Source organism: Dryobates pubescens, chromosome 3 (assembly GCF_014839835.1).
Source record: "Dryobates pubescens isolate bDryPub1 chromosome 3, bDryPub1.pri, whole genome shotgun sequence".
NCBI classification, from domain to species: Eukaryota; Metazoa; Chordata; class Aves; order Piciformes; family Picidae; genus Dryobates; species Dryobates pubescens.
This window is the reverse complement of record NC_071614.1, coordinates 35,310,082-35,324,253: the sequence shown is the minus strand read 5'-3', so window position 1 is coordinate 35,324,253 and position 14,172 is coordinate 35,310,082. Positions and strand designations below refer to the sequence as shown.

Here is a 14,172-nt window from a genome sequence, read left to right as displayed (position 1 = left end):
GTTGTAGAGGGCAATGAGGTCGCCTCTGATCCTTCTCTTCTCCAGGCTAAACAATCCCAGCTCCCTCAGCCTCTCCTCATAGGGCTTGTGCTCAAGGCCTCTCACCAGCCTTGTTGCCCTTCTCTGGACACGTTCAAGTGTCTCGATGTCCTTCCTAAACTGAGGGGCCCAGAACTGGACACAGTACTCAAGGTGTGGCCTAACCAATGCAGAGTACAGGGGCACAATGACCTCCCTGCTCCTGCTGGCCACACTATTCCTAATACAGGCCAGGATGCCATTGGCCTTCTTGGCCACCTGGGCACACTGCTGGCTCATGTTTAGGCGGTATCATGACAGAATGTAATAAGCATCTACTAAAAACTAGTTAGGCCACATCTTGAGTCCTGTGTCCAGTTCTGGGCCCCTCAGTTTAGGAAAGATGTTGAGATGCTGGAACATGTCCAGAGAAGGGCAACAAACCTGGTGAGGGGTTTGGAGCACAAGCCCTATGTATGAGGAAAGGCTGAAGGAGCTGGGGGTGCTTAGCCTGGAGGAGGCTCAGGGGTGACCTTATTGCTGTCTACAACTACCTGAAGAGAGGTTGTAGCCAGGTGGGGGCTGGTCTCTTCTCCCAGGCAACCAGCTCCAGAACAAGAGAACACAGTCTCAAGCTGTGCCAGGGGATGTTTAGACTGGATGTTAGGAAGAAGTTCTTCATAGAAAGAGTGATTGGCCATTGGAATGGGCTACCCAGGGAGGTGGAGTCATCATCACTGGAGGTGTTTAGGAAGAGACTTGACGGGGTGCTTGTTGCCATGGTTTAGTTGATTAGATAGTGTTGGATGATAGGTTGGACTTGATGATCTCAACGGTCTCTCCCAACCTGGTTAATTCTCTTCTCTTCTAAATCATATACATATCTTTAAAAATATTAGAGAACGAGTTTTACAGACTGAACAGAATTGTAGGGTATTCCTGAATAAAACCAATTTTAACCTACTAGCGATGCAATCTTTTCACTAATTGTTGGGGTTTGTTAACAGTATTGGTATCATCCCAGACTTGAAAATGTGCTATGTCCAACAAGTTGCTTCTCAAGAACACCAGCTCCAAGACGCCAGCATTATCTTTGCCTCCCTTATTATGACATTTCAGAGCCCCATGCTGCTGTGCCTTGATGAATATGAGTTTATAACAGCATTACATATCCCAGCATATATTTCAACCAGGCCTGCCAACTGTATTTAACTAGTTGTATTTTGACCATTAGCCAAATCACAATACACCCATCACTGAGAATGTGCACCAACTTCAAGAACCATTCCAATCATAAGAACAACTGTTAAACTGTAATGGCAATGTATATCCTATTGTCTCTGAAAATGCAACTTCAAAATCAAACAAGTGAGATTATGACCTCTGTTGAGCAGATGAGGCCTGGTCAATGCCCCCAGCAGCAAGGAGATTAAGTCAGCCCACTGGATGATGGCATTGGGATGAAACATTTTGTCCTTTCAAATTCACTAGCAAGTGCAGTCACATGCCTTAATATGAACTCATTAGCTTATGTGAGCTTGCCTGGTGCTGGAAACAAAGCTAGCACTGTATTCCTATCTCTAATGGGTCCTGGAAGAATGAAGCAGGTTTAATAAGACAAAGTCACAGGCTAACAGACTGCTTCATCGTTAAGCCAAGGTTTTATCTGTTTACAGGCAGATTTATTTATTCTTGCACAGATTTCACAGTAGGTAACTAAGCCACAAAGTGGAAACTTTGTCCATAATGCCAAAAGCATCGCTGCACAAATGGTACAACAGTGAGAAAGGAGACCAAATACTTGGCCTTCTCCACTGAAGCCCTTTGTGTGGGTGGTATCTTCAATAGGACCTATAGCAAAGGGTCTGGATTTCTACTAGGGGCTGGACTCGCAGGAGAAACCTGGTGCCCCAGTACAAAATACAAGTCTTCATAACCACTGCTCAGCTTACACCTAGCTCTAGCAATGTCTCAGTTGTCCGAGTCACAGCCACCGCTGTGATCACCACGTTAAAAAAAACAGTGTTTTGCCCAAAACAATTCAGGCACTGGGGCTCCAGTGAGAAGCACGGAACTGAATCTAACAGCATGCTCATGATGTGCTGCACGATCTTAAACTTTCTTCCTAATTGGATGCAGACCCCAAAGCAGTTCTCTGCCACACTTTGTTCCTAGAACACAGCTCACAAAAGGCTGCTCAAGCAAAATGGTCTTACAGCACAGGCCACATCCCGCACTGAGCCTGGATCAGTCACAGGACCACCTTAAGACTGAATTGCTCTCCAGCTGTGTCTTCTATTGGGTCTCAGGCAAAGCCTGGATTCCAAAGACCTTCTTTCTATCACCCAAAATAAGAGGAGTGTTTGAACAAGGGGAAAGGCAAATCACCCGGAGAGATTTTACAGCCTGAACTCCAAATAGCACTTGCTCCTCGGGTTCCCTGGTGATCCTACCCAGCACCAGGCACAAATGCCCCCTCTGCAAAAGCACCCCGCCCGGCGCGGGTCCCTGCTGCAGGAGACAGGCTGCGGAGTAACCCCTGGGCAGGCCAAACACCCTGGAGAAGCGCCGCAGGGCGCTCAGGCATACTCCAGAAGTGAAAAGCGGCCTGCCCCGCACCTCGCCTTTCCCCTCTCTGGCAGAGGCCGTGGCTGGTCGGCCCTAGCCGAAAGGCAGGCGGTCTCCTTCCCTTCTGCGCAAGTGGTCTGGAGAGGCCAGGCATACAGCTCCCCTTGCGACCCGACCCTGCACTGCCCTCCGCACCTAGCAGCGGCGGGAAACAAACTCCTGCCGGTCCGCAGGTGCTCGGGGGCACACGCCGTACTTCGTAGCCACGACCACCCCCACCAGAAGGCCGCCTCCCTCAACCCTGCCCCCCTGCGGGGCCATTCCACCCCACACTCCCCTCCCGCCCCCGCCGCCACCAGTAACCTACGTACGGGTCGCGCCGCCGACAGACCCCGGCCCAGGCAGCTGCGTGCGTCCTACCCTCACTGTCCGGCCCGCCTCCAGGAGCTTCAGCAGCCCCGGCGGCTGCCCTCTGTGCCTATGCCGGGCGGCCCGCCCACGGCGCGGCCCCGCCCTCCCCCGGGCCCCGGCAGCTCCACTGGGGCGCTGTGGCTTGGCATCCCGGTGTTAAACCGCTTCCCTAAGCCCTACAGGCGTAGCTGAGGAAAAAGCCAGCCCGGCTTTGTCCCTGAAGTCTTGTGAAGCGACTTTTTCCACGGGGCTTATTTCGAAGGTGGCAGGGTACCGCGGCTGCACAGGGACACGGCGGCCGGGGAACCAGGGGGTAGAAGAAGGGCTTTGAGGCCTCCGGGCTGGCAGTGGGGTCACAGCCACGGCGTGCCTGTGGAAAGAGCCTGGACACAGCCCTGTGCATGGGGTGCCCCGCTCTGCTGGGCTGCCAGGCGCCAGGGCTCTCGGGGTCCGTGCGCAGTACTTTAAACGCTGCCGGCTGTGCCGGGGAGCCGGCAGGGCAGAGGCAGCAGCTTGGCCAAAGTTCTTGTCTCAAGTTTCTGGCAACTCTCAGGAGCCGCATGCGCTGTCCGAACGCTTCCCTGAAGCGGCAACAAAAGAGCTCTTGCAACAACTCACCCTGCTGTGCTGCAGGAGAATGTTTTTCTTCCATTCTTGATGCTAAAATCTGGTTCCAGCCACATGGCATTGGTTATAAAGAAATTATCAGTGTTAGCAAGAGTTTCAGTGCCCTGAGTTACTCAGACATTAGTTGAGTTTAGGGCACTGCCCATTGCATCTACATACTTAGATTAGGAGTTTAAATAAAGTGCATATTGTTATGTTCAATTGTCTTGGTCACAGCAGTAGAGCTTCATGTAAGTGATTGTAATGTACAACTTCTATTGAACTGAATTTGTAATATAAAGGTGAAGCCTTACCTATCAAGGTCGCATATGTGCCTGACACCAATCTGACCCCTCCTTCCTCAATAAGCTTTCAGCTTTAAAGTGGGTGACAAGCATTTGTTTCTCAGTTGAGCCTGCAAAGTGCTTTTAGCTGCTACAGCACACCCTTAATTAAAAGAAATATTGGTTACAGTACAAGTCTTTAAATGTCTAGTGACAAAACAGAAGCATCACAGTATCTCTGGTCCCAGCATACTCCAAGTTTAGTTCAGAGGAAAGCTGAATCCAAGCCTGTCGTTGCCATCAAACCAGAACGTGCAGGCCTTTCTTGGCAATTCCCAGAACAGATTCATTTCCCACGCTTTGGAGTCTGCTCTCCTCCTTTTCCAGCAACTCTTGGTAATGTCAAAACCACAGAACCAGAAAGCCCTTAGGTATACAAATAGCAGCAAGAAGTCATTGAACAAAGTGGGTTTGATTGTCACTAGCAAGGCTTTATTTCAGGTATTCTCTTAAGTAATTTAAGACATCCTGTGTAGTTCAGTGTACCAGTAATTCAGTGAACTGTGTTGTTTGATAGTACACTCGTGTAGATACACCTTGGAAGCATTTGCAGTAGGCTAAAACTAGTCCTGTAGCTAAGGAAAAAGAAATCAACCCCCTTTTCACTATTTTCATTAATTTCACTTTGCCACTGTCAGCAAACACAAAGGGAATGACACAGAGTTTCTGCAGGTTTAGATTGATGCTTAATGGAAAATTTTCCATGCTTTTTGTACATCTTTTTCTTCTGGTAATGGTTTCCTCTGGCTGCCAGGCTGTAGGAATTTCTTTATGGTGGGGATGTTACTTACTCTTGCTTTAAATTTCTGCAAAACAAAACCAAAACAGCACTCTCTTTAAGAATCATGGTACCTGTTAGACATTTTGATGTTATCCATGCTTTAAAAGTAACATTAGGGGTTGATCCTGCAGAGTAATCATATATACTTCATCCTATTATGCTTTGGTGGCTATAGTGACAGAAAACAGCAATAACCACCAATATCTGAAGCTGGCTAAAAGAACTTGGGATATTTGCTTTTGATTTTGTATCTTTCACTTCTTTCCTCACACACCCCCACCTAATTTCTCAGCCAGTTTAAGTCAGTGAACCTCCTTTGATTCATTGTTAAAGTTGTACGTTCTATTACCTGCAAGAGCGGAAATTTGGCAAGTATATCAGGCTTGTACTCTTCTGCCATTAAAAGGATTTCAAGTAATTGCACATCTGCCTTGCTAAACTGGTTGCCAACAAGAAAGTCTTGTCCATGGTCTTTCAAAACCTAAAAAGAGAGAACCAGAAGCAAATACAATGTTTTTTAACTTTTTTTTTTTCCTGTATGACATAACATGGTATCTTCACAGCAAGGTCACAAACTGCATAGCATTTTCCTTGAAAGAAGGAAATGTAGTAAGAACATCTGTAGTACAAACAAATTATCTGACCACACTGTCATCCTGGGTGTACTTTATCAGTCCTTTCTCATCAGCATTTCTTTCTGACATCTCAGATATATCCCTCTGGCTCTCACATCTGCAGCTCATGTAATCAGCGCTGCTGTGTTGAAGGCTAAGCTCTATGGAATTCAATCATCACTGCAAATGCCTATAGAAATTCTATGAGTAGCTCCCTTACTTCTCACCTATTTCCTATTCACTTTTGGGAATACTGTATTGGAGCTCTCCACCTGTGCCTGATGGTCTTGATGCTCAGCTAGTCCATCCTCCCTTTTGTTACAGAAGGAGCGGCAATGCTTTTACACAGCCTGTATGGTAGAGGGGGTTCTGCACTTCAGGGGGAAACTGTGTAAAACTGATGCTCTAGTGTCTTGTATGAACATTCTGCCTGAACACAGACATTTGGTGAGCTCTGCATCTCTCCCAGATTTGTAGTGCTTTTTGTCCCCTTTCTAGTGTCCTGTCTCCATCCACATCCCAACTCCACCAAACCCATAGCATTTACATTTACATTTTTTTCCCCGTTTTCCTCAATAAAAGGGGTTGTGTAGATCCAGGATAGAGTTTCAGGAAAACAGTATCAATTAAGCTACTAAATCTTTGCCACATACCTTCTCAAAGACTGGGAAGTATCTGTTTGTGGTCTTGTCCAAAGCATTAGCAAGATGTTGCTCCTTTTTATCCGCTGGTTGGAAAGGGTAAGACATGAGTAACTCATTCAGATCCATCATTCCTTCTGCATACATATCAATTCTGAGAAAAATAATAGATCCAGCTGTCAAGTCAAACACAGTAGGTCTGAATAGCACCATAGCTACTGGCATAATCCCACTGAGATGCTGGCAAGTCTTGGAGTGCAGTTTCCCTTCGAGTGCAGTAGCTTTGAGGAGGAAATTGTGAATGAAAGTGCAAAGTGCCTAACCAAAAAACTAAAAGACTGCACCCCCATCAATTTTTTTTTGCTAGGGGTGATACTTCTCTGTAAAGTTTTTTTGAACCTGAGTACAAAATTGGCTTACATGTCATACACAATGCCAATCTAGTCAGGCATGGTGAGTTAAACAGTAGGTCTGTACAATTCCTAGCAAATATCTTGATGTGTTACCAGTGCCAATTAGCCTGAAGTATTTAAAATTACTTATGTATGGTTAAGCCATGTGCCTTAAGAGCCCTGCCTTCTATGAACCAGTGATTCTAATTCCTGGTTATCAGAAGGAGAAGTTTTTTGTTTCCATCAAAGACATATCCCTGAATTTGATGTGGTGAAAGTTGTGCTGTGCACAACTGCAAGAGAATATGAAAAGCAGCATTGGTAAGACAGTCTGACATCTGCACTCCTGACACTTTCTTCTGATGTCTGTATTGACCTTTGATCTTAATGAACAACCTTGCACTATGCTGTTTATCTAAATCTAGGTGGTTATTACTGGTGTAGACATCTCCTGCAGTCACAGTTAGCATATGCTACCTGAAAAACTGCTGTATCATGCTGACTCTAACTGAGAGCTGGGCCATTCTGGTGTTATGCAGAGAGACAGTATGAACTTTAACAAACAAAGATGGTAGTATTACAGTACAGGGCTCTCTCCTTCAGGTCCTTCCCATAGAGATTGTATTTCCCTGCTATGTAGTTGAGGATAGCTCTGGTCTGTGCTAACTTCATTCCATCAATCTCCACCATTGGAACTTGCTGAAATAGCAGGGATCCATCTAAGGTAAAGGGGACAAGACAAAGAGAATGAGATCCATTAGTTGGTGTTTGGCAAAGTAACTACTTGTATTTTTTATTTTTTTTAATTTAGAATTATAGAATCATTAAGACCTTTAAGATCTTGAAGTCCAACCATAAACCTAACACTGCCAAGTCCACAACAAAACTATGTCCCTAAGTGCCACCTCTACACATCCTTTAAGTACTTGCAGGGATGGCGATTCAACCACTTCCCTGGGCAGCCTGTTCTGATACTCTATAACCCTTTCAGTGGCAGTCTTATTCTCAGTGATACATGGAAAACGCGTAACATGAAACCAAGAGCTGCAGTTTACTGAGATGTTAATAAGTTCATGTATTAGAAATCAGCTTCTCGAAGTTTCTTCAGATATGAGGAAGCACCTAAATGCAGAACTCTTAGCAGTCATATGCAGAAAAAAAAGACAATTCATGTGCTGCATGGCTCTGACTCAGACAATTTTCATGAGGTAAATACAGATGACAAGGACTGAAGGATCTGATCCAGCCAGTTTCTCTCATGCTTTGGTAAGTATTACAGAAATATGGACTATTTAAGGACTTGGCAAAGTATAATGTGAATATAAATGCATGTAATATCTTTGTGACTACAATGGCATACACCTGGGCAGGAAACAAGGGATGATTTTCATAACATTCTTGCAAAGATACTAGCTCGTTAAGAGACTGTAGCCATGTAAATCCCTTACTGGTCTGCAGAAGCCTTTTTCTGTCAAGGAAAAAGTCAAAATAACACCAGGAACCAATCAGAGAAGCAAGTCAGATCACTGATGGACTACATCCATCTTTGCATCCATTCTAAGGTAACTGTCTGCTATTAAGGGAGCATTTTGCTTTATGCTTGTGCCTCAAAATACTTTTTCAAAGCCAGCAGGTGGCAGGGTAATGAAGTAATTGTTCCTAAAGGAGAACAGGAGTGCAAATGCCAACCCCAGCAGAGATTTCTTTGAAAAAACAGGTGACCTGGAAGAGCAGAGACATGTAATTTGGAGGAAATGTGAATATCATGTTTACAAAGATAGAAGGTAAAGATAGCGAAGTGAGTAGTTGCCTTAGGAAACAGGAATGCACCAGAGGTAGAATTTAAGTTCTGAAATCTGGAGTTCTGGTTTCATAAGGATTATAAGGCATAAGGACAACCTAAAATACTGATGACAGAAACCTGTATTGTTGTAGGACAGGAGGCAGTGGGTACAAAATGAAACAAAGAAGAATCAGTCATCTGAAGTTAAGGAAATGCTTTTGACTGTGAGGGTGACTGAACACTGACATGTGTTGCCCAGACAGGCTGTGGAGTCTCCGCACTTGGAGATACTCAAAACCCAACTGTCACTGTCCTGGGTGATTTGCTTTAGGTGCTGCTTGAAGAGGGGGAGGCAGAGCAGACAATCTCATGAGGTTCCTTCTGATTTCATCCCTTCTGTGATTCAGTGAATACTGAAGCAACTGGATGGATTATACCATCTGCCACACTGCAGTGTGCATCTGTGATATCTCATGTACAGTCTAGTCTGGGATTTCTTTTAAGAGACATAAGGCTTCTTAGGTGTTCAAAGACAAACAGTTCTAATTATTACTACCCAATTATTAAAAAGTGAAGGAAACTTACCCTTTCGCAATTTAAGCAGATCATCCTTTTTTTCTATAAAACATTCTTCAAACTACAAGAAATACAGAAGACAAGTTGTGTTGTCATTGCATATTTTAGCTTCTGCTTTCCATGAGACAATGAGAGCACAGAAAGCTGTGTTTTGGGGGGGTTTAATAGATTTGGAAGTGATATCTTTCAAATTTTATTTTGTCTGGCTCACATCATCTCCTCTTCCCTCTCACATGAGTCATAACTTTTGCAGGTGAGATTTTGGCTAAAGCTGAGGTGACTGAAAGGCACAAAACCCTATCTGCTGAGAAACAATGACCGTTCTGCTGCTGCTGTTGTTGGAGCTGGCAGGAGCTGGTGCAAGGAGAGAGGAGGATAGGTAAATTCACACTGCAGCAGCAGAACTGTTTTACAGCTTTTTTTGCACAAGCTGGCAAAAGGAGGGAGGAAGATACCATGTGCCTGATTTTTGTCAACATTGCCCATCACTATGACAAAAACTCACAGCTTTTAAAACATGTATATGCCCACACTCCCTCTCCAGTTTAGAATCAGAAACTGTCAGAGGTAAAAGCAATTGGTTTGTGCTTTATAATATACGGTACCTTCAGGGGCAAGCTACATTGTAGGAGGCATAAGGAGACTGGATGGGGCATTTGTTGCATGGTTTAATTGATTGGATAGTGTTGGATAATAGGTTTGACTCATGAACTCAAAGGTCTCTTCCAACCTGGTTAATTCTATTCTGCTATTTTGGACACTGGGATTTAACTGAAGGTCTTCAGAATTGAAAGTGCTCAACCCATGTGATCAGAAGGTAAGAAGCCAGATTCTGCAGCTGAGGTTTTTTCCATTTCACTAGCTACAAGGGGGAAGCATTTCTAGTGCTATTACTAATAAGGCTTGGCACACGATGATTGGAAGTGAAACAGGAATTACTCTCCTGCTTAGGGTAAGCTAGTGGTCATTGTTGGCTTGCATTGTGAGCAATGCACTAAATGCAGATCTCAAAACTGATGGTCACGTTTTTATAAGGAATTGTAAAGATACATATTTATCACATGCTCTTAGTACTAAAAAAGAAACAGAGGCAAACCTCAACCCCGGCTGCTGCTAGTAGCCACCGTATTGGTTCCATTCGGCCTCGTCCATTGAAGTAGTGCAGCTTAGGCTTCCCAGACATGTTTCTATGTGCCTAATTTCCTGCTATCTGGAATAAAAAAGCAAGTTTTGCAAAATAAATATTCAGAGTGCTGACTTTGAGCCGCCGATTGGTTCTCAAGAATTGTTAAAGCTGTCTTGTTTGAAACCAATGATTTATGGTCCAAGACTCTCATCAAATTACTAGAGAAGGTAAACTATTATATTGAGAGACTACACTAAATCATTTTGTTTTAAGATGCCTGTTATAAGTGCAGGTTAGTTAAGCAAAACTCTATTCTGAGAGCAATTGGCCCATATAAAACCTGTCTGCATCCCAAAGTGTTCTGCTCTGACTGGAAAGCATCTCAGGACACAGTTTAATCAGACACACAGTATAAACTCAGAAATTGCTGTGTTTTCTCCAGCAACCATTATGCTCCTTTATAAAGTTACAGGAAGGATTGTTAAGCTTTCAGTCTCATTTACAACACTCCCTTCTCCTCCCTTTTCTTTAGGCGATCACCCAAAGACATGGAATTTAATTTTTGTCTCTGGTAACATTAGATTTCCTAGCCAAACCCAGGACACACAGACAGAGCCAAAGTGTAATTATCTGCTTAGTCCAGTTCTAATTCTGCTAGAACTTAAAGCAAGAAGGGTTTGTAGACAAACTGTCATCCACCCCATTCTGAACCATGTGCATGCACATCAGCAGCAGATGTGTAGACAGCACCTGGTTTATAGTAGCTTCACAGTTACTAACACTGCATCAACAACAAAGCTGAAACATGCACAGCAGTGGGGGAAAACCAGCAACAAACAACTAGAACCACCCCATATACCCCTTGTAAGTAATATCATCATCTCTGTAGTAGGAGGAAGGGGGTGAGAAGAAGCCCTCCACACTTCTGAGATTTACAATTCTTTCTTGTAAATCTGTACATCTAGAAGGCAGTTGATTAACAATTTCATATTTGATGCACATAACCATGCTAGTAAGGAAAGTACATACAAATACTTAATCCAAAAAACTCACTGGCTGACAGATTTACAAGTATGCCAATTTCCTCTGTGTGTGCAAAATGCAAAAAGCTTACCTTGTACGACGTATTCCTCACTCTGGTAGCTTTGCCTTGAGATTATGTAAGTCTGTAACCCCTCCTACGAAGAGAACTGCAAACAGTTCTCTGCCAATGGGAAACTTTCTTTCCTTAGATAACAACCTGGTCTGTTTAGTAAAGTAAATCCCTAACTAATTCTGATTGTGCACCAAAGAAAGAGTCACAAGAGGTCATCATCATTGGGAGCATTTGTGCTAGGAAAAAAATTGTGTGCTTCCTCTTTTCAGTTTTTGGCAACCTGCTAGTGAAAAATAATTAGAACATCTGAAAATCTCCCACAGGTAAAAAAACCATACTGTGATAAAATAAAAGTTTGATTGCTAATATTTTATGGCTTTCTTTTTTCCACTTTTAACAGATTGCTTTTTTACACATGTCACATCAACTAATACTGCTTGAATACTTTATAAACTTTCCTTGCTTCCTTAGTCATGGGGAGATTCCTTAAGGATGTGTTCTTTTCTGCTGAATTTCATTCCTGGGCACAGGGGTGGCTTTTTTTTTCCTGTTTCTGTCAAAAATGCTTACCTGAATCTGACTTGGCAAAAATGCACACCAAAGATAACTATAGGAGACACCGAATGAAGACCTACACCAGAAGACAGAAAGTGCCCTCTGTACTCCTGACTGCTTGCTCATGATAACTCTATTGACCTCAAAGAAGTCAATACAGCATAAACTCTCATGCACCATGATACCTAGTCTGCCAGGTGTTGTAGTTTGAGTTGGGTGCCCCCCTGGTGCATTCACTTCCTGTGTCCAGAAGTCCAGCCCAGAGGGATGGACACAGAAAATTGTGTATTTCCTACCATAATTCTTTGCACCACTATAAGATCCAGTGCGGAGTCTGGCACTTTCTCTTTCCTTCCCTCTCCGAGACTTGGTAACTGGGGGAGAGATCTCCCGGCCATGGGCCTGATTGGGCCCAAGGCCACAGGGGAATGGGCAGTCTCAGGCCTGGTCAGCTGAGACTAGCCCAGCAGAGGGAGGGGGAAGAAGGAGCCCTGGGGGTTTTGCATGCACCCTCAGGTGGGGATGGGATCTTTCTTTGTCACTGCGCTTTGGGTTTTCTGTAACATTCACCGCTTTCTATTTAAACTTTCATCACTTTTGCAATCCGTTTGTCTGAGTCGTTATTTCTGCCTGTGGTGGGGAGGGGATCTGCCCCAACCCATTACACCAGGTTAATGCTGTTATAGATAGCACCTGCAGGCAAGGTCAACATGCAAATCTACTGAATCATACTGAATGTAACTCCAGGGTGGGGTGTTCTTCTCATACTGTACTGGGAGGTTAGAGAAACTATCAAGCCAAAAAAAAGAGCTAGTGTACAGGGCACTGTCTCCTTCAAGTCCTTCCTGTGGACATACTTTGCTGCTATATAGCTGACAGTGATCCTTGTCCCATCAGTCTCTACCACTGCTACCTCTTAGACCAAGATGTTCCATGCTTGACAATCAAATAAGCTTATTTATTTAGAGCTAGAACCGCAGAAGGGGGCAAGCATAAAAACAATGGCCACTGCATATCTTGTCTTTTAGGAACTACCTAGGCCCCAAATGGAATACTCTGTACCTTATATCACACGCAAGGAGACCCAAGCTTCACAGATGGGCACTCCTTACTGACATCACATCTAATTGCCTCTGCCTTCTGATGTGGGCTCTGTTCTTTCTTATTTCCCTACAGCCCCTTCTTGCTTTTTGAAGAATTCTTTTGCCAGCTTCTGAAAGCTTGCAGCATGGCTCAATCAGCTGTGCAGAGGTATCCATGCTGCTGTGCATGTTTCAGGGCATCTGCTAGACTCCAACTGCTGCTCCAGAGAGTCCGGCTCTGCAGCATGAGCTGTGGCATGATGACCAGCCCTGTAGCAGTGTCACAGAGAGCTCTATGCTAAGTGCACCAGAAAGCCATTCATGGTAATGCTGAAGAAGCACAAGCTGCCCACATTTTGTTTTCTGTTAATATCCAACCTGAAATTGTTTGTATTTCATAATGAAATGGAAAACTGCATAAGAATGTTTTATTTGCTCAAGAAGTAACTACTTTCTCCTCTAGGCTTCTGGAAGTACTGACTTTGAGTAAAAGATCAAAATATACTGCTGGAAATAGTGCTTCTGGCATTCCTGGTCAAAGATGATATATGATCCAGACTCCAAAATACTGTGGAAGACTGAAGCTTTCCCTGAATAGAAGCTTTCCCTGCACTGAGGTGTGTCTAGTGGTGTTTCACAAGCCCAAACTCACTCTTGGGTAGCTAGTCTAGATTAATCATTTGTAGGCTTGGCCATGATAAACTCTGAGATATCCCAGATCTGCTGACTACTCCTTTCAGGGGTTGACATCCATTGTGTCAGAGGACTGCAAGATAAGAGAACATTAGTTCAAGCATGAAAGTTAAACATGGTGTAGACAGCTTTGTAAACACCTACATCTAGTCCAGCTTTCTAGTCTCCTTTAATAAGTATAAAGTAAATTCAAGCCTAAATTCTTGAGGAATCCCCCACCATACACTCAAGCTACAGCTGATACTCAAACTACTCAAAAGGATGCTTCCTTAACTGAGGCAGTTAAAAGCTTCGATGAAGTTAGTAGCTTCAATCTTCCCCTACTCCTAAGGGAGAGGAGTAGAAGTAAGTCTTCAGAGTGTGATTTAGCCCAACATTGACATTTCTTACCCTGTCAGAGGTATCCATCAATATTTCAGGCCAGTTATTTTCAAGTCACTAGCAATTACTAGCCTAAGCAAAAATGAAAAATACAATACTGTCTGTCTTCTATCTTAAAAGGACTTTTGGAAATGTGGTTTCATGGTGCTTGTAAAGTATTTTAGAAAGCATTATGGAAGTGTCATTTGTATCATTCACATTTGAAGGTGTCTGATCTCTTAAGAACCTTTAGGTTCAGATTGACCATCCAGGAGTTAAACCTAGAGAAACGTCAAAGATATAGCTAAAACAAAGGAGTGAATACTCACCCCAGCTGCTCTGTTGCTCAGCAGCTTGTTTCCATTTAGCCTCTTCCTTTAAAACAATAAAGTATAAATAATTTTTTGTTGTTGCTTGGGTCCACTTCCTTTGTGAATTTGTCCTCTCTACATAAAACATACCAGAATTAGGTTATTTTGGGTTGGAGCTGTGTTCAAAATTACACACCTATAATATCTAAAATGTA

At 43.7% G+C, this 14,172-nt stretch overlaps 1 protein-coding gene across 1 annotated transcript; it reads right to left on the bottom strand.

Moving 5' to 3' along the window:
* Positions 1-4,500: 4,500 nt before the first annotated feature.
* LOC104303536 (glutathione S-transferase) lies at positions 4,501-9,987 on the bottom strand. Its single transcript, XM_054179967.1, has 6 exons — positions 9,831-9,987; positions 8,744-8,795; positions 6,962-7,094; positions 5,996-6,137; positions 5,068-5,209; positions 4,501-4,779 (listed from the first exon to the last, which is right to left on the bottom strand). The coding sequence occupies exons 1-6, from the start codon at positions 9,915-9,917 to the stop codon at positions 4,634-4,636; spliced, it is 702 nt and encodes a 233-aa protein (XP_054035942.1). The 5' UTR covers positions 9,918-9,987; the 3' UTR covers positions 4,501-4,633.
* Positions 9,988-14,172: the final 4,185 nt, after the last annotated feature.

Excerpts from the sequence above, each read along its gene's own strand:
- LOC104303536 (XM_054179967.1), bottom strand. The coding sequence starts at position 9,917 with ATGTCTGGGAAGCCTAAGCTGCACTACTTCAATGGACGAGGCCGAATG. Across the intron at positions 6,138-6,961 it reads GACCTGAAGGAGAGAGCCCT|AATTGATATGTATGCAGAAG; the intron begins GTACTGTAATAC and ends TATTTTTCTCAG. Across the intron at positions 5,210-5,995 it reads ACTTCCCAGTCTTTGAGAAG|GTTTTGAAAGACCATGGACA; the intron begins GTATGTGGCAAA and ends CTCTCTTTTTAG.